Source organism: Vulpes vulpes, chromosome 1, assembly GCF_048418805.1.
Source record: "Vulpes vulpes isolate BD-2025 chromosome 1, VulVul3, whole genome shotgun sequence".
In the NCBI taxonomy this organism is placed as follows: domain Eukaryota; kingdom Metazoa; phylum Chordata; class Mammalia; order Carnivora; family Canidae; genus Vulpes; species Vulpes vulpes.
In genome coordinates, this window is record NC_132780.1 from 113430881 (window position 1) to 113454319 (window position 23439).

Here is a 23439-nt window from a genome sequence, read left to right on the forward strand (position 1 = left end):
ATGCTAAACTAAAGTATGTATGCATAAACCAACATAAACTTGAACTTATCACAGACATGTTTAAGTCTAAATGAGGAAGGATGGAAATAAAAAACACAATCCTTTCTATCTACTTTTACATTTAATGGGTCTAATGTTAGCCTGGATTGTATTTCACAGAAAAGAAATTTGAACTATCTAGCATCTTATGCTAGATATTTTTACGTATTTTTAACGTAAATACTTATGTATTTTTAAAAAAATGTATATTTCCCCAGACCATACTAAATAGAAGATAATATGTTATTCAAACTTAGATTTTAGAAAGAAAAAAAATAAAATGGGTCTTTAGGTTCAATTTTGAAGATACTAAAAAGTAAAACTTTCATCCTAAATGGTGTTGTAATACCTGTTGGAGAATTCATGCACAAATTGTTATCAGGAGGCTATTTTTCCTGTTGGCTGTTTTTTGATCTCCTTGTACCATGCACCTTGGCTGGAGGCCTCCTTTGTCCTGTGAACACAGTAGAGCACCTAGACTTACAGTGAAATCTTGCACACGTCTTTCTAAGAATCTTTGTCCATTCTACCTCCATTGCTGAATTTTGCCAAATCCTTTTGGACTAAAATGAGATTCTCGCAAAGCACTGTGAGCTTCTTTGGAGGAAAAGTGATAAAAGATTTTTGCAGCTTTTGAAGCCACTTATATCGAGTATGTTCATTCCCTCCTCTCCTCCAAGCAACTTACATAGAAATGCAACTTAAAAAAAAAAAAATAACAGGCTACAATCAAAAGCAAACATTATGCCTTTTCCTTTAACACACAGATGTGCTTAACCACTTTGATGTGTTACCCATTCTGGGGCTGTTAGGAGAACATGACTCTTCTTCCAAGTGCGTGCCACCCTCCCTTAATACAACATGCTTCATCTCTATGAACAAGGAAGGTCTATTTCTGAACCCACAGCTGCTCCTCATCTTCACATGAGCTGCAGTGTTTTCCTCCGTGTGAGAACATTTAACCCTTCCCGTTTTGTTGCATCTTGTCATTCTCAGGCCTTGAGGGGCTTTCACCTCCTTTAGGTCTTTCACTGGCAATCATGCATGATCCTTTCAATCAGAATTCCTTGATTCAAGTCTGAAAATGACCTCAATCTTTTACTTGGGCCTAGAAGGTCTTACCTTCTGTTTCCGTGCATAGCTGCCCCATCCCTTCTACTCCTCCTCCCCAGCCTCACAATTGGTTCAATGTCTGTAATGTGAGCTGCTCACTCTCTGGGGATTTTATAGGCTTTGTCTTCTCTTCAAGAGCATCGCATCCCTTTATCCAGCCCCTATAATAATTCTCCTACAATTGAGCAGGTATTTTTCTCCTTTCACTGTGCTTTTGAGAATTAATGTTCTCTTTTCTTGGATGAAATGTGATCATTCTCACAATTCCACTCAGTCTGTGGTAGTAAACTCTGCTATTATCCACACTGTAATCCTTTTCTCAGACAAATATACCTTCTATCCTGTAAACTTGTAATGAAGTATATGTCTTACCTTTATTCTCTTTTCCTCCCATTGTATGTTTTTATACAAGCTTATAGCATCTGCAGACTTGATGTAAATCTATAGATCTGTTGACATTTTTTGCCCTTTCCCCTTTTCTGCTCCCTACTATTGGTCACCAAATCCTGGATTCTCCTGTGTTCTAGAAGAACCTAGAGCTCGAGAAGCTCTCCAGTGCTCTGGATGAAGAACATAAGTAACAGCCACACTCACCATCATCGTTATGATCATTATCATTGGCTAGTCAGTATTTCTCAGGCCCTGCTTTCACCATGTTGCTTCATAACCTAGCATCCGGGTGGCTCCAGGGACTTGGGACTCCCAGTCTGGTGCTTTTGATTGGACCCACCATACCTAACCCAGTGCCTTCAGAGTGGTCACATGAGTCCTCCCAACCCACCAGTCTGGGTCCTCCCAAATACTGTTTAACCTCCACTTTTCCATAGCTTACTTGACTTCTAGCCTCTGAACTCCTGTCTTTCTTGTGATGTGTATTGCTGTTATACAGACATCGTTTACATTTCCAAAAATCTCTAGGCATCTAAAGTTTTTCCTAACTCATTTTACACCAAAATTTGACCTACACTGCTGACTATCATGAAGTTAAATATAGTCATTTCTTCCTTCACTTAATGTGAATACTTATATTTTCCTGTACAAATGTTTATATGCTTCATTATGGGGTTCTGTACCAGACCCTGCTGGAGTTGTTTTATAAATATGTGGAATAAGTAACTATCACCTTTCTAAAAATCTGAAACATTCAGAATTCCAAAATGTATCTGTTCCCAAAAGATACATTTCAGATAAGAAATTGTGGACCTCTAGCTATTTGAGGTTAAAATCAGATCAGATCAGCAGGTGGTTATATGGCTCTACACCTGTGTGCACTGAGTACTGTGTCAGAAAAGAAAAAATAAAAGCATAAGATAGGCCTCCCATTTTTAAGGTGCTTGCATTCAAACTACCTTGCTTTGTTGTTTGAAACACAAGCCACATGAAACAAGATTGTAAATTCCTGGAGGGCAGTGGCCCATAAATTCTTTTGCATCTCTATTAGCAGAGTATTAGAGTATTAGAGTATTGCATCTCTATTAGCTAATGATGAGATTATTTCAGAGGACTATTTCCAGTCCACTTAGAAGACAAGCTCACCTTTGTAGCACTCAGTTGTCATTGAGAGCAGAACCAAAATTCCCATCACATCGCAGGGCATACGTCCCAAACATGATGACACTCCTCATAAACACTGTGTCTGAGCTAACTGCATGGGGTTGGGGAAAGAGCCGTTGCTGCTTGGGCCACCTTCTGATGGCTCCCGAGGAGGCACTTCCAGCCAGGGTCACCCACGGCCTTCAGCCGTCCCAGCTTGGGCAGGAGATAGATAACTTTAAATACTGTTGAGAGTTAATTTCAATATTTTTTTGAGTTCATATTATAAAATTTGTTGCACTCCCTCTACTGTTTCTCCAAAAGTCCACCTTTAGCTCTTAGTTTTAAATAATGGAAATGTTCATGTCACAGCAGAGCAACGCTCCTTTCTTTCACTATCAAGTGAAGCATGTCATCTTGTAGTGGCCTTTACGAATTCCCAATCAAGTAGATGACCTGTTATTTGTAGCTGTTAGCCTGGTCTGTGGGCTAATAAAAAACCTCCGAGCTCTGTTTGGCCATTTAATTATGTGAGCATGAAGACAGAATGTTATTTTGACTGTTTACCTTCAGTAAGGAGTGTCTCTTGCCTCAAAGAAGAGTAGAATCTCATAAGAGCATATCATGTAAACATCCAGTCCTGTCAGTGTTGAGTGAATTGAAGACATAAAAAAAGACCCTTGGCTTCATTTTATTAGCTATGCAAGCTTGTCTCTACCAGAAAGATTCCCCTCCTTTGTATCTGACCTGCTTCACCTCCCTCCTCACACCACCGGTGCTCTGAACCCTCGTGGCAGTCACTAATGGATCCTGTTGGTGCTTAACTCATGAGCTCAATTCCCCTGCAAGGTGCCTTTGTGCAGCCAGATTATGACTTTAGTGCCTGGGTGCAGGGAGATGCCAAGCTGAGATTCCAGCTACTTCTCTAATTCAAACAAAACTGCCTACTCTGGGTTTTATATTTACAAAATTGCTGTCCCTTAAGGCTAATATTAGTTTTCCATAGCAGATGATCCCTCTTTCTGTCTCATTTTTTTTGTTGTTGTTATTAGGTTCTCTTCCTTCAGAGGAAGAAACAGGGCAGGGCACATTATATTTCCTATTTTCCTTTCGGGAAGTGGTGCAAAATACCATTCAATTAAATTTAAGACCCCAAAGAAAAATACATGTAATTTTTAACCAAGTATGTCCAAGGGATCACTTCAGTGGTTTATGGGATGAGTAACTATTAACCAAACAGATAAGACGTTTCAGTATTTTATTTTCTACTGTTTAATGACACCCTCAATGGAAAAAGTAGATTATTGGTAAGGGAAATGATTCCTGTATTATCTCACCTTTCAATAGGAAGGAATAAGACGATAGTGATGTTCTGCATTTAATATATGGCCTTTTGTCTCACAATCTAAAATATGTTCAGTATTGAAGATTTTAGGAGGCTCTTTTTAGGTGTTTTTTTTTTCCTTTTTTCTTTTTAGCTAAGAATAGCATAATTATTAACCACAAAGACAGACTTGCCAGATATCTTTTTTCAGTGGTACTAGTTAAGGAACTTAGATGCTGGATTAAATATGAGATTGGGGAGGCTCATATTAATAGTTTCTAGAGGAGAATTAGAGTTTGGTTCTTATTGTAGCGTGTAAAATTTTGATCATTACACTACATCAAAAATGGGATGATTTTGGTCATTTTTTCTCTGAGAATACATCTTTTCACAAAGTATATATGACAGTATGATGGATAATATTTCTGCAGAGTATCTTGGGATACAATACTGTGCCTGATGCAAAAGTAGCAATTAATATCTTCTTTGAGGGTCTTTTGGTGGTTAAAATTCCAGTAACAGTCCTAAATTGAAGGATTACCTTGTGGGCAAATTTAGAGATGAAGTAATGTGAGTGGGTAGTATGGTACAGCATTAGGGCAAGGGGTTGAAGAGCAAAGACGCCCATTGTGGTGAGGACAGCATAGCATTCTGATGTTAAAATATTTAGCTTTGGAAAAAGTGCAAATAAATGCGTAATCATTTGATTTGTGTCCTGGAAATGAGTAGGATTTATGATTGGGGAAATCGTAGCATTATATGTGGGTGTCTAATTTCCTACAAATACTTTTCCATCACCTTTATCATCGGTCTGCTTTATTTAGATACTTGGCTGTGCATACACAGTATAATTCATGTGAAATATCACTGTTTTGTGTATTTTAATGTAAGGATTAAGACCAAAACCAAGATAAGAATTTTCATTAAAATGTGTCATATTAAGTTTCACTTTGAAAAATTAAAATCTAGAATGTATACGCAGTAGAAGTAATGAGATTGATTTACCAATGATAAGGAGGGACACTGCCTTCCGTTTTGAAGGTACAACATTTTCAACAACAACTAGGCTGTTAAAATTCTCTGGTGACTGGAGAAAAATCCAATGCTACCTTGTGAGATGAATTATCTAACACTCTTCTATCTTATGAATAAACCTCATGATTTAAGCTCACATTTGAAGAGTTTGCCATAAGGACATCCTGTAGTCATTTCTTCTTGTACCTGCCTCATTGAAGTCTTTGATACTAGATATTAGAGGAATAGACCTTGCGTTTTGAGGAACTATATTACTGAAGAGTATAAACAAACAATAAAACTGGAGAAAAAAATGCCCTCTGAAGTAATTTTAAAGAGTATTATCCCATAGTGAATGACCATTCTGTGTTCAGCTCTGGGCTGGAGCAGGTTAAGAAAGCAAAAAAACAAAAACAAAAAAAAATCAAAAACAAGCAAAAAAACCTCTGAGTCTCAAGGGAAAGCCTTGTCTTTGTTTACCTTTAATGGAGGCTGGAGCCCAAGCTGGAGGTAAAGAAACATAAGCCATAGCTTTTATTTGACTAGTTCAGATGCAAATAACCAGAGCAGTGACTGAGCATCGCCACTCTTTCCTCTAGTTTATGTCCTCTACCCTTTCAGGTGCTCAGTGTCTTCCTGCCTTTCCATCCCCCTTCTTCAGTCAAATCAGGAAGAGACCAGATATACTCAAGAGAGGGAGATAGGCAATTTTGTGTGATGGTTTACACAGAGACGTTGGAATTACATAAACATGAATTTGAATCTTAGCTCTACGAACATGGAAACACTGCTTCTTCTCTCCAAGCCCAGCTTCCTCATCTGTACTATGGGAGCAATGATAGAATCAAGGAGGTAGCATAAGAACCTGAGCGCATCTAAAGCATCTCGTACAACACCCACCTCAAGCGGCAGGCATAGGGGAGGAACCTTTAGTCAGTCCTTACAAGTTACATTTGTTCTTTTGCCTAAGCTGAAGGAACAGTGTCCCCACATGTTGGCATTATTGAGCCTACTTCTTTCTAGACCTTCTGCTTCAGTCAATCTTTACAAGATTGCTGAGTCCTAAGAATCTAGAAACTATTTTCATGATGTTCACTCCCTTCTCATGAACCAGTTCAGACATAACTCTGCCCTGTTCCTTGAAGTTAGGAATTCGGGGTTTCTGGTTCAGCTGACACAGGTTTCCCAACATGTGGTAGCATCCAACACCTCTGTGGGGACCAGTGGCAAAGAGAAGAAATCAGAGCAGATCACGTGCATGGGTCATAGATCAACAAGTATTGAACATCTGCTATGTAATAGCATCATACGAGGCTTGAAGAAAACCTCCCTGTCTCTTAGGGGGTTAACAGGAAAGGATTTATGGGGTGGGATATACAGACAGAACATTTCTATGTTCTGGGAACCTTACTTCCCAGACATTGGGAAAAGGGAGTTGTAAGTAAATAAATCTCATGTCTTAGGGAATAAGATCTATGCCGACTTTATACATTTAACTTGTGTAATGTGTAGTGGCAATCTGCATTGATCATGATTGATTGTAGATACTGCAGAAATAAGAATTAACTAAAAAAATAAGGAACCATTTCTAAATTTAAAAGGAAAAGCTTGATTCATAATACAGCACTGCTCATTGACATTCATAGAGGATACTTCACATGCTTTGGAGAAACCCTACATTCTTAAATACCCCTATCTTTTATAAAACTCATATATAAGAGTTGAGAATAACAAAGACACATTGAAAAGTGGATATTGAAGCAGTTGTTAAGCTCGTTAACTAGCTAAATGATTATCCCATCACAGAAACCTCCCAGGTCTTGATTCAGATTTGTTTCTCAACAAAATTACAAATTACAACCTTACAGCCTGTCATAACCTTTTTAAATTCACTCGTGAATGGTTAAAACCAGCAAGGTTAAATCTGTGAATGCCAAGGGTCTACTGTAATAACAAGAGACATTCATGTGAATAGCTTACCCTTATGGTTAATTATCACGGAGAACAGTAACAATTATGTATCTCATTAAACAAGTGCCTAATTAATGTTGTAAATTTCACTTGATTAGGACACAGTCTTTATAGTTCTTGCCCATGCAACATGTCAACACTCTCACAGTTATTAAAAATGAAGTAAAAGGAGAAAATTGACTTCTGGTTCACAGTTTTAGTAATATTTTATAAATTCTTTCAGAGAAGTACTTAATAGATAGGAGCGTAATATCCGTTATGCCTTAGGGAATCCATATTTTGTGAATTATGTATGTAGCTATTCTTCATGTGTTACTCCTTTAGTGTGGTGAAGTCATCTCTGTAGAATTGGACACAGTCACTAGAACAAAGTAAGCAGTTGGATAGTATGGGCATGAAACTCCTGCATCAGGAACAATCTGTGATGAAGTAGTTATTGAGAATTTACTAGGTACTCATATCACAGATTCCAGGCTGTGTCAGTGACTTCTCGTTATACTTTACCTCCCCACACGTTCCTTCAAAATAGAATAACTATGATAAAATTGAAGGTATAGTTTTTTTTTAACATTCAACTTCATTGAGATATAATTTACTTAATATTGTGTTCCATTTTAATTGTACAGTTTGATAAGCTTTGCTAAATGTATACATTCATGTGAACATTTCTGTGACCTCAAAAATGTGTCATACATACATGCCCTCTACCACCATCCTCCCAAGCCCCCCTGCCTCAGGAAACCATTAATGTGGTTTTATGTTAGTTATGATTTTAAAAAAGAACTTCACATCAAGAGAATCACAGCATGCTCTTATGTGTCTAATTTCTTTTGCTCAGCATAATGTTCTTGAGATCCATGTTGTTACATGAATAAATTTCCCTTCATGGCTGTGTGGTGTCCCATTTTATGAACATACCATGATTTATTTATTCATTAAGTTATTGAGGGCTATTTTCATTACAACTTTGATATTTATGAATAAAAATCTTTAGGGTTTTTTTTTTTTGGTAATATTTTTGGTTTGGGTACCAGGGTGATGCTAATCTCATAAAAGGAGTTAAAAAATTCTTTTCTTTTTTTCCCCATTTGCAGAAACAATTTAAGATGCCTTTAATTGATAGAATTTACTAGGATTCTCTCTGGGCCTTTCTATATGGAAAGGATTTTAATTGTGTCTTTTAAGACATTTGTCCATTTCACTTTGGTTTTTGAAATTGTCATCAAATTATTCATCACACACCTTTCTTATTCTTTTCATTTATATGAGATCAGTTGTAGTGTCACTTTTTTTCATTTTGATATTGGTTTGTGTTTTCTCTTTTTTTCTTACTAGAGGTTTTCCAATTTTATTAATCTTTTCAAAGAACCAGCTTTTTGGGTTTCATTAATTTTGTTGAATGTTTGCCCATTGTTTATTTATTGATTTTTCACTTTCTTATTTCTTTCTTTGAACATCCATTGGATGTAATTTTCCCTTCTGTTTCAGCTTCTTGAAGAAGTTGAGATCTTAATTTGAGACCTTTCTTCTTTTCTAATACAAGGATTTAAAGCTGTAAACTTTTCTTTAGGCAATTCTTTTTTTCAAAATCTCAAAAGTTTGTAAAAAAAAAAAAAATCTCAGAAGTTTGGTATGTTATAATTTCATTTTCATTCAATTCAAAATACTTTCTAATTTACCCTATTATTTCTTCTTTGGCCACTGAGTTATTTAGAAGTATGTTTGTTTAGTTTCTAAACTTCTGAATTTTCCAGGTATATTTTTGTTACTGATTGCTCACTACATTCTGTTATGATTAAAAAATATACCAATAGGATTTCAATCCCTTTAAACATTTTGAGTCGTCTTTTATTGCCCAGCATATGGTCTATCTTACTCAATGTTCCATAAACTAATGTATATTTTGCTGTTGTTGAGTGTAGTATTCTATAAATATCAATTAGGTTGTGTGTTGGCTGCTCATGTCATTCAAGGATTCTTTATACATAATGAATTTTAGTTTTAATTTTTATCAGTTACTGAGAGAGGAATGGTATTTCCAACTATATTTGTAAATGTTGGTGTTTCTCCTTTCAGTTCTATTACTCATATGTTTTTATTGGATATATGAACTTTTAAGATTGTTTTGCTATGTTTTCCTAAGTTAATCCTGTGAGATCACTATGAAAAATTCTTCTTTATCTCTGGTAATTTTCCTTGTCCTGTAATCATTTTGGTATTATTATTGACACTCCAGTTTAAACTTCTTTTTAATGAATCATATTTTCATGGTACGTGTTTTCTCTTAGTTTTATCCTATCTATGTATTTAAAATGCATTTCACATAGCTAACATCTAGGTGAGTTGCCTCTTTACCTAGTCTGAAAATCTCTGACTTTAATTGAAATGTTTAGCCTATTCTTACTAAATGTAGTTTACCACCTTTTATTTGCTTTTTATTTGTCCCTTCAGTTCTTTGTTCCTTTTTCCTCTTTTCTTGTCTTCTTTTAAATTAACTGAGAATTTTCAGGCTTTTTCATGTCCTTTATCGAATTATTAGCTATACCTCCTCGTTTTACCTTTTTAGTGATCTCTCTGGGTCTGGGCATAAGCATTTTTAATCTGTCATTGTCTACCTAAATATAACATTATACTACCTAGTGTGTCCTGTAAGACCTGTAACACACACTACTTCAGTGTCCTCTCTCCCTTCCTTAGTATTCTTATATATTTTATTTCTCCCTATGTTATGAGCCTAATAATACATTCTTATTATTGTTGTTCTAACCTCTACACTGTATCTTTTTCAAAAATTTAAGAATTGATGAAGTTTTATTTGGAATCCATTTTGTTCAACTCAAACAACTTTCCCATAACATTATTTATGGTACAGGTCTGCTAATAACTTTTCTTGGCTTTTTGTTTATCTGAAAATGTCTTTATTTCACCTTTATTTTAAAATATTTTTGTGGGATATGGAATTCTTGTTCAACTTTGTTTTTTTACTCAGTGCTTTAAAGTTTTAGCCTCATGTCTTCTAACCTTCATTATCTTACTTTTTCCTCTGGACACATCTTGGATTTTCTTTATCATAATTTTCAGCAAATTTGAGTTTGACACGTATTGGAGTAGTTTTCTTTATGTTTACCCTTATTGGAGTTCATTGAGTTTCTTAGAGCTATCGATGTGTTTTCATCTAATTTGGAAGATTTTTAGCAATTCTTCAAATATTTTTGCCTGTCTTCCCTTCCTCTTTGATTCCAATTATACAAACAGTCGATCCCTTTATTCCACAGATCACTAAAGCTATATTCAATTTTCTTTTCTTTCTTTTTTTTTTTAGCTCCCCCCCCCCCCCCCCACTCATCCTTTATATGGATAGTTTCTGTCTTTAAGTGCATTGGTTCTTTTCTTTTTTGGTGTCTGTTAAGGCAATGCAGTGACTTTTTCAATTCAGATATTGTGCTTTTTCAGTTCTAGAAGTTCTTTTCAGTTCTTTTCAGTTTCTGATTCTCATATTATATTCATACTTTTTTATTTCTTTACCCATAATTATAATAAGTGTTTTAAAGTTCTCGTCTATTAATTCCATATTTGTCACTTTGGGGTTCATTTCTATTGACTTATTTTTCCTTTTTTTGTGTGTGTGTTCAGTACATTTTAATTGGATGCCGCTGGACATTGTGAATGTTCTTTTGTCAATTATTTGAGTTTTGTGGTCATTCCTTAATAAGAATTGAGTTATTTTTTGGCAGTCAGTTAATTTCTTAAGATCAACTTGATCTTCTGGAAGATTGTTTTTAAACTTTGTTTGGGTTATTCTAGAATACTCTGTGCCCCAGAGCTGTTTTAGCCTTTTTGTCTTTTTTTTTTTTTCTTTTTAGCCTTAGTCTTGAAGCATAACTTTGGGGTCTCTACTGAATGTCTCACATGTCCAGTGAGGATTCTCCTTCTCTTGAATAGTTTGTCCCACGGATTACAGTCACCTCAGCTTGCCTGAGTGCTGATCTCTGTCCCCTCAACTCAGCAAAGCTCTGTGCTCTTCTTGGGTTTTTCTCTTCCCAAATTAGCAGAAAAACCAGATAGCTTCCAGCCGTATTACAAGATCACCGTGTGTGTGTTTCCATTCCCTGAGATCCCAGTCCTGTGCAGCACAGTTGTCCAGTATCTGAAAAGTGTTTTTTCAGATATTTTGTCCAGTTTTCTAGTGATTGATGACAGGAGGGCTAATCTGTTATTAGTCTTCCATCATGACTGGAAGCAGAAGTAAAAATATATCACTCGTCATTATAAGAAAGAAGAATTAGAGCAAGGAGGTCTACATGACTTTAGTAAGTGAGGAAAGCATATATGTAACTCAACAGTAGTTGTGGCAAGATAGAACATGTCAGTAGGGAAGTCAAAATATGTATTAGAGATTCAGAGTAACTCAAGGCTTTTTAGGAAAAAAAATGTAATAATAGAATAACATATGTATCCATTAGTTAAAATATTTTAAGTTAATATAGTACCTATATGTCAAGCGCCAAACAGAAGTAAGGTATTATGCAAGACACTTTCCAAAATATTGGTGATTAACTTTTTTTGAAGTCAGATATTCAACATTTCAGGTGGTTTAGGGAGTGCAGAAATAGAACGTGTACTCACGCACCATTAAATTGAATTCCTTATGTGTCTTTCCAGAAATTGGATGGCTGCACAATGGAGAGGCAAGGGCAGCATGCTTTCCATAACCCCTGATCCCTAATGCAGGGCCATCCCTGGGATGTGTGGGGCTTCTTTTCATAGCATTTGGTTAAATAGAATATATTACAAAATTCATAGGCACACATGACGGATAGTGGTTTGTTAGTGAAGGTGTACAATATTGGATAGAGAAAAGGAACTTACACATATGCTTGTCATCCGTTCGGTGCAAGTGCAGCTTATTCATAGTGTCTAGACACCATTTCTTCCTGCTCAGGTCTAGAATCTTTCTCTTCTTGTCCCTTATTTTTACATGTACCACTTGTGGCTGATTATATATCTTCTTACTATGGGAAAAATGTAGCAATGCTATTATGACTCATAAAGCCACAGCTCTTTGGAATCTCTTTATACTGAAACAAAATAGATTTTCTTGCCTCTGTAACCCCCTAACACTGTTAATTTAATGCTGGCTAAATGGTTACTCAGGATGTGCATGGTTCATTGTGCCCTCCTGAATACTAGTTTCCAAGGGCTTAAAGGTTATTACTGTGTTTTACTGACAGTGACCGAATATAGATATTATCCTGAGTGTTCAGGAAAACATGAATGATAATTTATTTTCTGGTCATATTCAATTTGTGATTTGGAATTTCATAGCATAAACAAAGAAAAGCACATATTCCAACCAAATATTTTCTTGAACTCTTGAGGCTGTAATCAATGTATTTCTAGAATATGGTTTCTTTCAATGTTGACTACACCCTTGCTTTATAAACTCTGCCACCAGTGGGAAGAAAGGCATTTGCCCTTTGTCCATGGAAGTTTCTAACTGCCCTGTCTCTTGTCGAATTAGATAACAGTACTGATGCAGAATAATTTCTCAATGACCTGTATTGACAGAAGGGGAACAGCAACCAGGATCATCTAGAACAGCAAACAGACAAAAAGTGTGTTTAATTTTAGGTTTCTTTTTTTTTTTTTCCTAAATTATTTTCCTTGGACCTGGACTAGCTACATAATTTGTGAGGCACAGTATAAAGTGAAAATGCAGGGCCTCTTGTCGAACATGTACAGTGATACCAGGTTCCTAGTTGGGGGTGAGAGACTTGCCCTCACTGCCATGTGTCCTCTAGCCACCTGCCAGAAAGACAATGATGTGGGGGGCGAGGGACATGCAGTCCTGACCCCAGCCTTCCCTGCTCCAGCACTCAGGCCCCTGGACAGGGATAAGAAGGGGAGAGTGAGGGGGATCTGAGGCACCAGGGTAAGGGAGTAGGGGCCAATAACCAAACCAAACACAAGCAGCAGGTGAGGACACCTTTGAGTTGAGGCTCCAGGTCACTGAGGCATGCTCCATTGTTTCATTAGACCACATAAAACACAGGTTCACAATAGATTACTAAAAAATCTAAGATGACAACCATACAGCATTAAACCCCAGAGTGGGACCTTCTGAACACAGGGCCCTGTGTGACTGGTCACACGTCCATGAAGCTGGACCTGCCTTGGACTTTCGCCCTTTGTACTGTCAATATCACAGGTCACGTGGGAAGCATCCTGGAATCTGCGGAATATGACAGAAGGAGCAAATTTGTCAGACATAATTTATAACTCAGATAACTGTAACATGGGATATCAAGAATTAATAATTTAGAGTTCAGTCAATTCATTGGTTAACTATAGACTTCCTGCTATTGCAGAACCACAGGGTAGGGTGTGGGGCTGGGGGAGGATGGCCAGGGAAGGCTCACTCTTCATTGGGGTCAAAAGGTATACATGTTGTCAGATAGATCAGTTGTGTGTGCTATGATAGAGATATAAACAAGAACAATAGGAAAACCAGGAGTAAGGAAATTAACTCTGATGGGCCTTGTAGGAGAAAAAAAATGACTTCAGCCAGGCCAAGATGGATGGGTAGTATTTCAGCTAAGGGACAGACCTTCCAGGCCAGAAGAACAGGCAGTGAGAGGGAGAGCGGGTTGATGGATATGCTTACATGCTAGGACTTCCGGGCATTCTTCTGTTATATGTTTTAAGCATCTATTTTCCAGACACTGACCTAGAGGCAGGGGATATAGGAATACAGGATTAGGATTCAGACAAAGCCACTTATGAATCATAATCCACCAATTTCTAGCTGTGTGACTGGAGACATCTTACAGAACCATTCTGAGCCTCAGTTTTAGTCATCCTAGAATAAAAACATCAGTTTTATAGAATTTTTAGAGGGATTATAAATGAGATAATGTTTGTAAATACTCCAACCAGCACCTTCAGTCTAGTGAAGGAGATAAGCAAATATAAACACATAATTGCAATAATATATGCTTTGTGCAGGGCTTCTTGGAAGAGCTAGTGTTGGCGTGAGAGCTCCTACAGCAGATGCTCTGTATGTTTTCTTTCTTCCAGAAGAAATCTGGAGTTAGGAGAGAAAGAGAGACAAACTCAAGAAATGTATTTACTTATCCTGTCCTCAGATGGAACGTTTGCTTAGCTGGCACACTTTCGACAAGACATGATTGGCTCTATTAAAAAAGGCATCCTCATGGCCTTGGTTGATGTGCTTCACCGTGTGCTTGGTGCTTTAAAATGCGTGTCTTGTTCTGTCTTCTTCTTCCAGACTGAACACTTGCCTTTGCAGACTCAGTTCAAAGAAAGAGAGGTTGGCGGTCTCCAGCACTCTGTAAGTACCATGATCCTGATGTGGGGTCTGCTCAGGTGGTGCGGGGCTACTGTACTCCTTAAAATACCATTTGAGTTCCATGAAAGTTATTTTTCCCCGCTCTCTGCTGTCTGAGCATCCATAGTAAGTATGATTTTGTAAAGTCCTTGAGCTTGCTTATGTGTCTTTAGATATTCAGGTTTTATGAAACCAGTAACCGGGCAGAGGGGTCAGTACCAGAGACACAGAGCACCATGGGGGTTCATTTAATGATGTTCATTTTTATGGTGTCTGATTCTCAGTTATGTTGGGGATATGATCAAATACCGGTTCGTTTCACTTGTCTTCTCGCTAATTCCCCAGCGCTGAATCTTGAGGTTTCTTTTGGTTTTGTTTTGGCTGTTTGATTTAATTCTCTATATATTTCATGCACACATTCCAAGCTTGAGGCCTGCTAAGGGACTCTGGAAGTTCACAGCCTTGGTCTTCCCTAGTATAACTGATACCAGTTCCAAATTTCAAAACCTGGAACTAACTATAGTCCCCATTAGTCATAATTTTCTAGTTAGGAGCTGCTGCGACTCTTGTACAGGTATCGTAAGCAACGAAGGACCGACAAAGGACGAGTTGTTGGACTTTACCTTGTCTTTCAGTAGCCTGTGGGAAAATGAATCAGAGGCACAGACTATAATGAATTCAATCCTTGCCTATTTTTACCAAAGTGCTAGAAGAATGCAAACAGCTGCTTTGCTAATGTAAGCAATATTTGAATTTTTAGAATGGAATAACTAGCAGGAGACTGGACTATGAAGATGAAAATCCCGTGGGGGAAGATGGGATTCAGCAGATGTACCCCCTTTACAATCAGATATGCTACCAAGACCGGAGTCCTGGCAAACATCATCAAAGCAACGACCCCGACAGAGTCTACATCAACCCACGAGAACATTATGTGTGATTTCTCTCTCTTTCCAGTGGATGTCATGACAAATGTTTAATCGTGGATTGGGGAGAGAAACTGAGGCCAATGGTTATTATTTTATTCTCTCTCATATAAAACAATCCCAGTTTAGTGTATAAGAAGCCGTGATGAATGGCTTGGAGCCAATAGCAAATTTTCCTTCCCTTCATTAAGAGTTTCTTAGCCACCAGCTGTGTTTGTGAACTTGACCGTAGCTTTGTGTGTTTCCGTGACGATAGTGTTTAACTACTAACATTGGGCCTACAGCAGAGCATCTGCCTCTGATGGCAGCAGTGATTCTCCAGAAAGAAAGGCCCCAGCTGGGAGTGTTAACCTTGCTGGGTCTTAGGAAGGCCAGCCTATTCATCTGTTAACTCAAATGAGCAGAAAAAGGAGTTCAAAATCCATTTCGCTAATTATTTCATCAGGATTTGGCTTTCCCTGACACGTTTAACGTAATTATGGTACCTGTGCGAACAACAGGCCTGAGGAAAGAGGCAAAATTTGCTCTTTATCCAAAAAAAACCAACCACAACAAGGCAGTTTAAACCTTGAAGCCTGTTGGTCCCTTTTAAAGTCTTGCAGATAATTGTGATCTATGTTCTTGGTCGATCACTGAGGTCCTAAGGGATACGTGTTTGTGCCCTTCTCTGCCGGGTCTCGATCAGCTGCGTGCTAACCAAGGTTCAACTCTCGCTCTGATGTCATTCCCACAGTTCTGTTCTTTCTGAGCCAGATTAGCCTATTTCTCACCTGCTAAATTCTGAAAGCCTTGTCTACACTGTGGACAGCCCTGAGCCCTGTCCCTCTTTCCTGGAGTATTTATTGTATATGACAAGCTCAGCTTTCACTTATGAAATTCCTTTCAAACTAATCCTATCCGCACAGGCTTCGGCTACCCTCTGCTTCTTCAGACTGCTTCTCATCCGTGTTTTATCTACCTCAGAAAAGCCTGCCGGAAAATCACCATGAAATAACTCCTGCTCTTAGAAGCCAGGTAGAAAATGTGAAAATTAAAAAAATAATAATAAATGCCATTTTACTCTGGCATATATGCTTAAACCCCCATGTCGTCCTTTATCCCCTCTACCCTGTTTTACCTGGTCAACAACAGGAGCTAAGGGACACTAAAAAGCAAATAATGCAGTGACTGACTTCCCAGTGCAACACTTTGGCGCCTGCGAATACCTGTCTTGAGTTTTCTCACTTCTCTCTGCCAACGTATCCTCACTGAGATGGAAGGTAGTAATTATAGCGGGGTGAGCAGAGGAGGGGGCCCAGGTACATGTGCAAATGTCAGTCACTCCTTGCATCGAAAGGAAGGCGATGTTTTACTGTGTGTTCTGGAATATGAGAGGTATGTCACAGATATTAAAAACACTACAGACTTGTCATATATTAGGAAAGAACGACATAAGTACTAATAAAAGAGTGCATGTTTCCAACCTAAGTTTCCGGGGGACAGGGGAACATTAACCTAGATTTCTAATGAGATACCAAAGATGCCTTGTGATTCATGCTGTGCTGGCTCTAGTCTCTGCTTGTATGTTTGTTTCCTTTTCTTAGTTGCCATGCTTTTCCAGACAAAATTATCCAGGTTATTCTACAGTGGTCACACATTCTGCCCCTGCTGTTGCCTGGGTGACCAACAGTTCTGAGAGAAAAGATGCTTAAACTCTAACTCAATGCCTCAGCAGTTTAAAAGGCTATATAGTTTTATGGAATTAAAGGGTAAATCCCAAGGACCCTCATTGCTGTGTCACTGTGCTACCTCAGTTAGAGTTACTGCCCTTTGTAGCAAGATGGCACAGAAAGAACACATTTATTACCTGGAATCCCATCAATGAATCAGTACAGCTGAAGGTGTAGGAATCCTTGTAACTATTTTCCAACACAAAGAGGACTCTGGTCCGAGGTCTTGAGAGTGAAGTGTTTTTATAAATACTAGATGTTACAAAGGAAGAGATATGGTGGTATGTCACCTGTTTTGGACAGCTTTAAAAGTATCTTACACGTTAAGGATGGTTTCCCCTGCTGGGAAGTGGTTTGCTGAATTAGCATAAAAAATTGATCTCAGACCTTGGGAGGAGTAAGGATGTCTTCATTTGCGCTAGATTTGGAAGGGCTAGGTTGTAGGAGATTTTTGGCCTGTCTTCAGAGGCCTCCCTATCAAGAACCCACTAGAAAATCTTTAATATTTTGGTGTAGTTATAGTAAAGAAATTTCAGGGTGTAGACACCTCTCTCACAACCAGCTAGTTCCCTATCCTCTTTGCTTCACTGTCAGCTACAGTACTTAAATAAGCTGGTAGATTTTATAGCAGTTGGCCCTTTATATGGGTCAGATAAGCTATATAATTGTTTATCCTGGTGTCTCCCATCTGTTCTCTCTGAATACTGAGTGGAACAGAAAGGAGCTTTAAAAGGGTTTGATCAACCAGCCCCCTCAACCAAAAAATGCCACCCAAAATTAGCTTGTCCATCTCTAAATTTGGTACATAGGCTACTTGTTGATGGCTGTTTAAATTTGGAAGTTAGACCCGTAAAGGTCAGTGAGTGATAAAATCCACAGCTGATACTAGAGATACTCTTCCCATAACTGGTTTATTAAAACACACTGAAACAGAAATAAATCCCCAGAGTGCTTATCCACTTAGGGTTGCAGCTTAACATTTCAAGAGGGATTGTGTGTGCTCCATCTCAGATGCGCAGCCTTTATGGCCTGTTTTGTAGGCAGCCCGGGCTCCAGGAGTGGGCATTACTGCTGTAGTCATAGGTCACCAGGCTCTTTGCACACCACTAAGTAAAGCATCTGCATTGTCCAGATTGGTCTGACATAATAGGATATGAATTTAGATTGATTCTTAAATGGCAGTGATTTGTTGCCTCTGTGAGGGTTCTCCTATCCCTGGCCTTCTTATATTTTCGAAGTTTGAAGAAGTCTGTGCTTTTTGGACTTGTAATATAAAATTCTTACCTGTGATAGACCTCCCTGTAATACACACACAGTAGATACTAAAGCAATAAATGCACTCTAAACTAAATGAACTGGTTCCCTCATTAGTTTTTTTTTTTTTAATTTTTGTTTATTTATGATAGTCACACACACACACAGAGAGAGAGAGGTGGAGACACAGGCAGAGGGAGAAGCAGGCTCCATGCACCAGGAGCCCGACGTGGGATTCGATCCTGGGTCTCCAGGACCGCGCCCTGGACCAAAGGCAGGCGCTAAACCACTGCGCCACCCAGGGATCCCCCCTCATTAGTTTTTTATGGCCTCATTTACTCATATGGATAGTACTTTTTTTTTTTTTGTCCATCTTTTGAGGATGATTTCCTGAATTCTCTTTCATGGTAATCTAAAATTCACCTTTTTTCATTGTACGCTCTTTTCCTGCACGGAGCTCGCCTCCTGGTACTATGGTTTATATACACCAGAGCCTTCCTCCAAGCCTCTTATTCTGTGGGCTGTACAGGACAGACCATTATGCCAAGAGCTAAAAGAACAGATTCTACTCCCAACCTCACCCTGTCTAGCCATGGAAACTTGGACAAGCATCCGCTGTCCATAAAGTAGAGATTATACCTTCCCTGCCAGCCTCTCAGAAATGTGAGAGCTAAGCAAGATAATGATAGATGGGAAATTATAAGTTCTCTTCAAACTGAAAATACCTATGACTCCATTATTATTATATGTTGAACCTATACATCTAGTGCCCTCACCAGCACTGGAGAGAACCAAGTGGTAATGTGAAAATTTCAGTTTGTGAAATTTTTAGTGCAAGTGGGGCTTCCACTTTCCTTTACTATAATAACTATTTTATCTTATGGAAAGCTTGATATTCTGGACCTTAGCCTTTTAGGCTGTGTCTAAAATTGCAACTGCATGTTGCTATAACAGTGGTTGCTCTTGGTTTACAGATTACTACTAATAACAGCTACATTACTGAGTTGGTGTTATGAATAAGTGCCTTACATGAATCCCCTCACTGACTAGGACCTAACTCCTGTTTTCTTCCCATCCGGGAGCCCCTGTGGGGATCGAGAGGCTCACACTTCTATGGTGCACACCCATAGATCATGCCAATCACCAGCCAGCTGTCACTTCTCTAAAATCTGCTTTTGGGGAGTGGTGTTAGGGAATACATTTTCTTGATTTTCTTTTAACAGAGGTCTAAAATACATAGAAACAAACCATAAGAAATGTTTGTTAAGATGAAAGGACGCACATATGCTCATTTTTACTTCGTTTTTGAACTCAAAATGTTCATAAAGACTCATATCCATTAGGTTAACCGTAGCTGCAAAAACAATCAAATAATGAAAGCTACTCCCTCCCAGTTGATTCAAAGTAATTTGGGCACAAGCTTCTCTCTAACACCCTCACCTTTGTTCTTTTGGTTTGTCCCACCTTTATTGAACTCCTGGAAACGGAAAACTCCTGAACACGGAAAACTAGCTAGCTTTGGTAGAAAACCAGAACAGGAAGAGTGTGCAGTAGAAATGTCAGGGGCCCCACCAGTGGCTCAGCCAGCTGCTTAACTGACAAGGCTCTGCATCCTTGGACTGTTTGCCAGTCTTATAGGAAGACCAGGGACTTCCATTTCCTCCGATAAACTAGAAACTGCTATTTGCAAACCTATTCAACGATAGACTCCGCCTGGATTAATTTTATTATACCTATAAAGGTATTTATGTTTCCTCCATTAAAGAAAATTATTGTTAACTGGACTTGGCCGGTTTGGTCACTTGCAACTCTTAGGTTGTTCTGGTAGCCTTTGGGATGTAGAGGTGGGTGAAGGCTGTAGCTCGTCCCCCACCCCCACCCTCACCTCGTGAATTCTTTACACTGAAATCAGCTTTTAGACCAATTTCTGCATCATTCATGTTTATAAGCAAGCAGGCATCCTGTTAACAGCCTGTCCTGTAAGCTTGAAAATGTCCCAGCTCTGTTCTTTCAGGGAACTCAATAATATGCAAAAAGTTTATTAGAAGCAAATCCAGTAATATTCGAGTATATTTAGTGTCAGCCAACCCAATTCTGTTTAACTGCTAGACACAGAACAGGTTAGTAATCTAGGAAGCCAGGGCTCTTGGGCTTGCTGGAGTCTCATAGCCTGTTGATGGAAGGGCTGGAGTGCCCTATGGTATTTGGTCAGTCCACCTTTAACACTTTACCACTTTTTGGCCATTGAAAGTAATCATTTATTAAGAAAACCTCTGGTGTTAAACTACAGATAAAGCCTCTGAAGTGACTAGAGTTTTTCAAATGCTAACAACCTTTGGAGGATGTTATTTCCCCAGTAGGACTCTTCAAATGTTAACTAACCACTCCTGGAGTGTATTTTAAAACTAGTTAGCGATTGCCAAAATAATTTAAATTACATAAATGTAACAACTCGTTAAGGATTCCTCACAGTATCACACCTGCTGACATTTCTCCTTAGTGACAACTTCTCCTTTCTGGGTGGGAAGGGGGTGGGAAGGGAGCAGTGTGGTGTGTCAGAGAGACAGAGGGAGAAGGGTCCACTTAAAATTCACAGTTAAAAATTTTTTTGTCCATTCCCATGTGCAGAAAAACCCTCACATCTGCAAACATTTCACTATTTTGGGCCCATTTTATATTTGCTTTAACATTATCTCTGCAAAAAGTTTAGAAGTGGGAACTAGAAAGGTCATATTTACCCTGACGGTCAAAATACGTAAAATATGAGGTTTATTTCTACTGCATTTTCATTAGAAGGTTAGTTCTCAGTTTGATTGTGGGGCCCAGTAAACAAGAATGAAAGAGAGTGTCAGAAATTCAGATGACACTCCCCACTGACACTGTGATGGGGGAAGTTCCTGCTGTATCTCAGGGAGAAGGGAAATCACCATTGATAAATAAAAGGATTCTCCATGTCACTGCTTGGGCATAACTCCCTTCCATTTGTCCATTCCCAAGAACATTCTAATATGTGTTGGGAGCTAAAGCCATGATATGTATCAAATTACATACCTCCCTGCACCAAAAAGAACTAGCTATATTCTGTATTCTTTAACCAAACAGTTGCCCTCTTGAGGTTTTTCCCAGCAAGGTCCTTGGCATCACAGCCTACACTGGTTGTATTTATCGTCATGGCATGGGATTGAACTGTGACAGTCAATTAGAGGACTCCCTGGGAAAGCCCCCCTGGGAATCCAGAACATCAGATTTGCTATACTGGCTTAGAACTGTGACCCATCCTGCTACAAACATGCCTGACAGCCATGAAGAGATGTTTTATGTGTCCCCTCCAGGGGTTAGGAATATACTACAAACATTCCCTTATATCCCATAATGACTCACAGTAGATCCATGAAGCCCAGGGTTGCACAGGATTTTCCAAGTGAATGAGCATCACTGTTTTGGTTTTTTAATAACGTTTCCAATAATGACCCAGTATTTTTCCTTAATCCACCCTAGCACATTGATCAGGCTAAGGTAAATTCCTCTCTCAAGTCATGCTGATGGCTCGGTGTCTATCACAGTTTGACTACAGACAGCAGTATTTTGTCCTAAACGCATTAGTTTGCACTTCCCCACACTGTGGCTCCTTTATGCCTCTGCTTTTTCGTGTGGTCTTACGAGAACATACTGTGTATTTCAATACCCAGAAGAGCATTTGTCATCTTAGGTTTCGTGGTGTACTTGAAATTCCAAGTCCTTTGTGGAAAAAAAAAAAAGTTAAGTAGCTAAATGTTAAGTTGCCACTGGATCCCCGGATTATTCCACTTGTCCATCCAGAAAAGTTCCTGTTTATCCTGTACCTTCTATTTCTAAGCCAGGGTTTTAAGACATGACATCTGCTCCAGCCTGTTCCCTCTCCACATGCTCCGCACCTCTTCGGTACTCCTCAATCTCACCCTGTAAGTTAGAACTGTGTACCTTAAAGGGGCTTTAAGGAGGAGAAAATAAGACACTTAAAGGGTTGTCTTCAAGAGAGGTCCTACTTTAAAGTGATCTTCTAAAAGCCCCTTGGCTTAGAAATGAGAAACTCTATAGCTATAATTCTTTTCCTATTCTTGTTTTGCTATTTTTATTTCTGAAAAGTGATCTCTGTCTGAATAGTCTTACTCTGGTTTTAGCTTTCTTCCCATTAACACTTTTCATACTGAAATTGTCCTCCCTACCTTATCCGTGCTCTGATCTTTTTACTTACAGAGCCAGAACTAACTCTTCCACAGCAAATCCCACCTACTTTTACTCCCATCATTGAGTGAATGTACTGCATTAACAGGTGTTCAGCTCTGCACGTAAGAAGTCAGAAGCTAATGAGACCTCACTCTGGCCCTGAGAAGATCTGACCATGGGCCTTGGTTTCCTGGCATAAACTGAGGTTAATTCTGCTATTTCACAGCACCTGGTGGGGTCATGAGTCTTGACTAGTAAATTGTGGAAAGCATTTTGCAAAGGTCTATACTATATAAATGTGTACGAATAATCTGGAGAGTCTTCAAGTAGAAATGTATTCTTGTGCAGCTCAGTTCAGAATACTAACCCGTTTTCAAATGAAATGTTTTACTAACCTGCTTTCCCCATTTTTTCTTTTTAAAAAATATTTTTAGTAAAAATTAGTTGCTACTGATTTGAACTATGTATAGGAAGAAACCAATAGTATATATTCTTGCTTGTCAGAAAATGCTCAAGTTGTATTTTAAGAGTTCAAACTAAAAGGGTTGCATAACAATGTAGTGGGGGTAAGGAGGAGGATTTTAGCTCAAATGTGGCAAAATATAGAAACACAAAGATTAGCTTTGATTTTGAGATTGTATTATAAATAGTAGAGTTAATGTGGTTGTTATAGATATTCTTTATTTTTCAGTTACCAGAAATTATCTTTTATTTTTGAACTGTATGGTTCTTGACATGTTTTGAATAAAGTTTTTATCAACTAAAGTTTTTCATTTGCCTTATTATCAATAAATCAGTTATGTTTAAAATACATACAAAAAGTGATAACCTGAGATGCCTGGGTGGCTCAGCGATTGAGTGTCTGCCTTTGGCTCAGGGTGTGATTCCAGGGTCCTGGGACTCGTCCTGGGATCGAGTCCCACATCAGGCTTCCTGTGAGGAGCCTGCTTCTCCCTCTGCCTATGTCTCTGCCTCTCTCTCTCTGTGTCTCTCATAAATAAA

The 23439-nt window shown here is 38.6% G+C and overlaps 1 protein-coding gene across 1 annotated transcript in view; it reads left to right on the plus strand.

Moving 5' to 3' along the window:
* NECTIN3 (nectin cell adhesion molecule 3) overlaps positions 1–23202 on the plus strand; it is a 121125-nt gene extending 97923 nt beyond the window's left edge. Inside the window, exons 8-9 of the mRNA XM_025990568.2 lie at positions 14283–14345; positions 15103–23202. Coding sequence (XP_025846353.2) covers positions 14283–14345; positions 15103–15282 — 243 coding nt within the window. The 3' untranslated portion in view covers positions 15283–23202. The remainder of the gene's footprint in view (positions 1–14282; positions 14346–15102) is intronic.
* Positions 23203–23439: the final 237 nt, after the last annotated feature.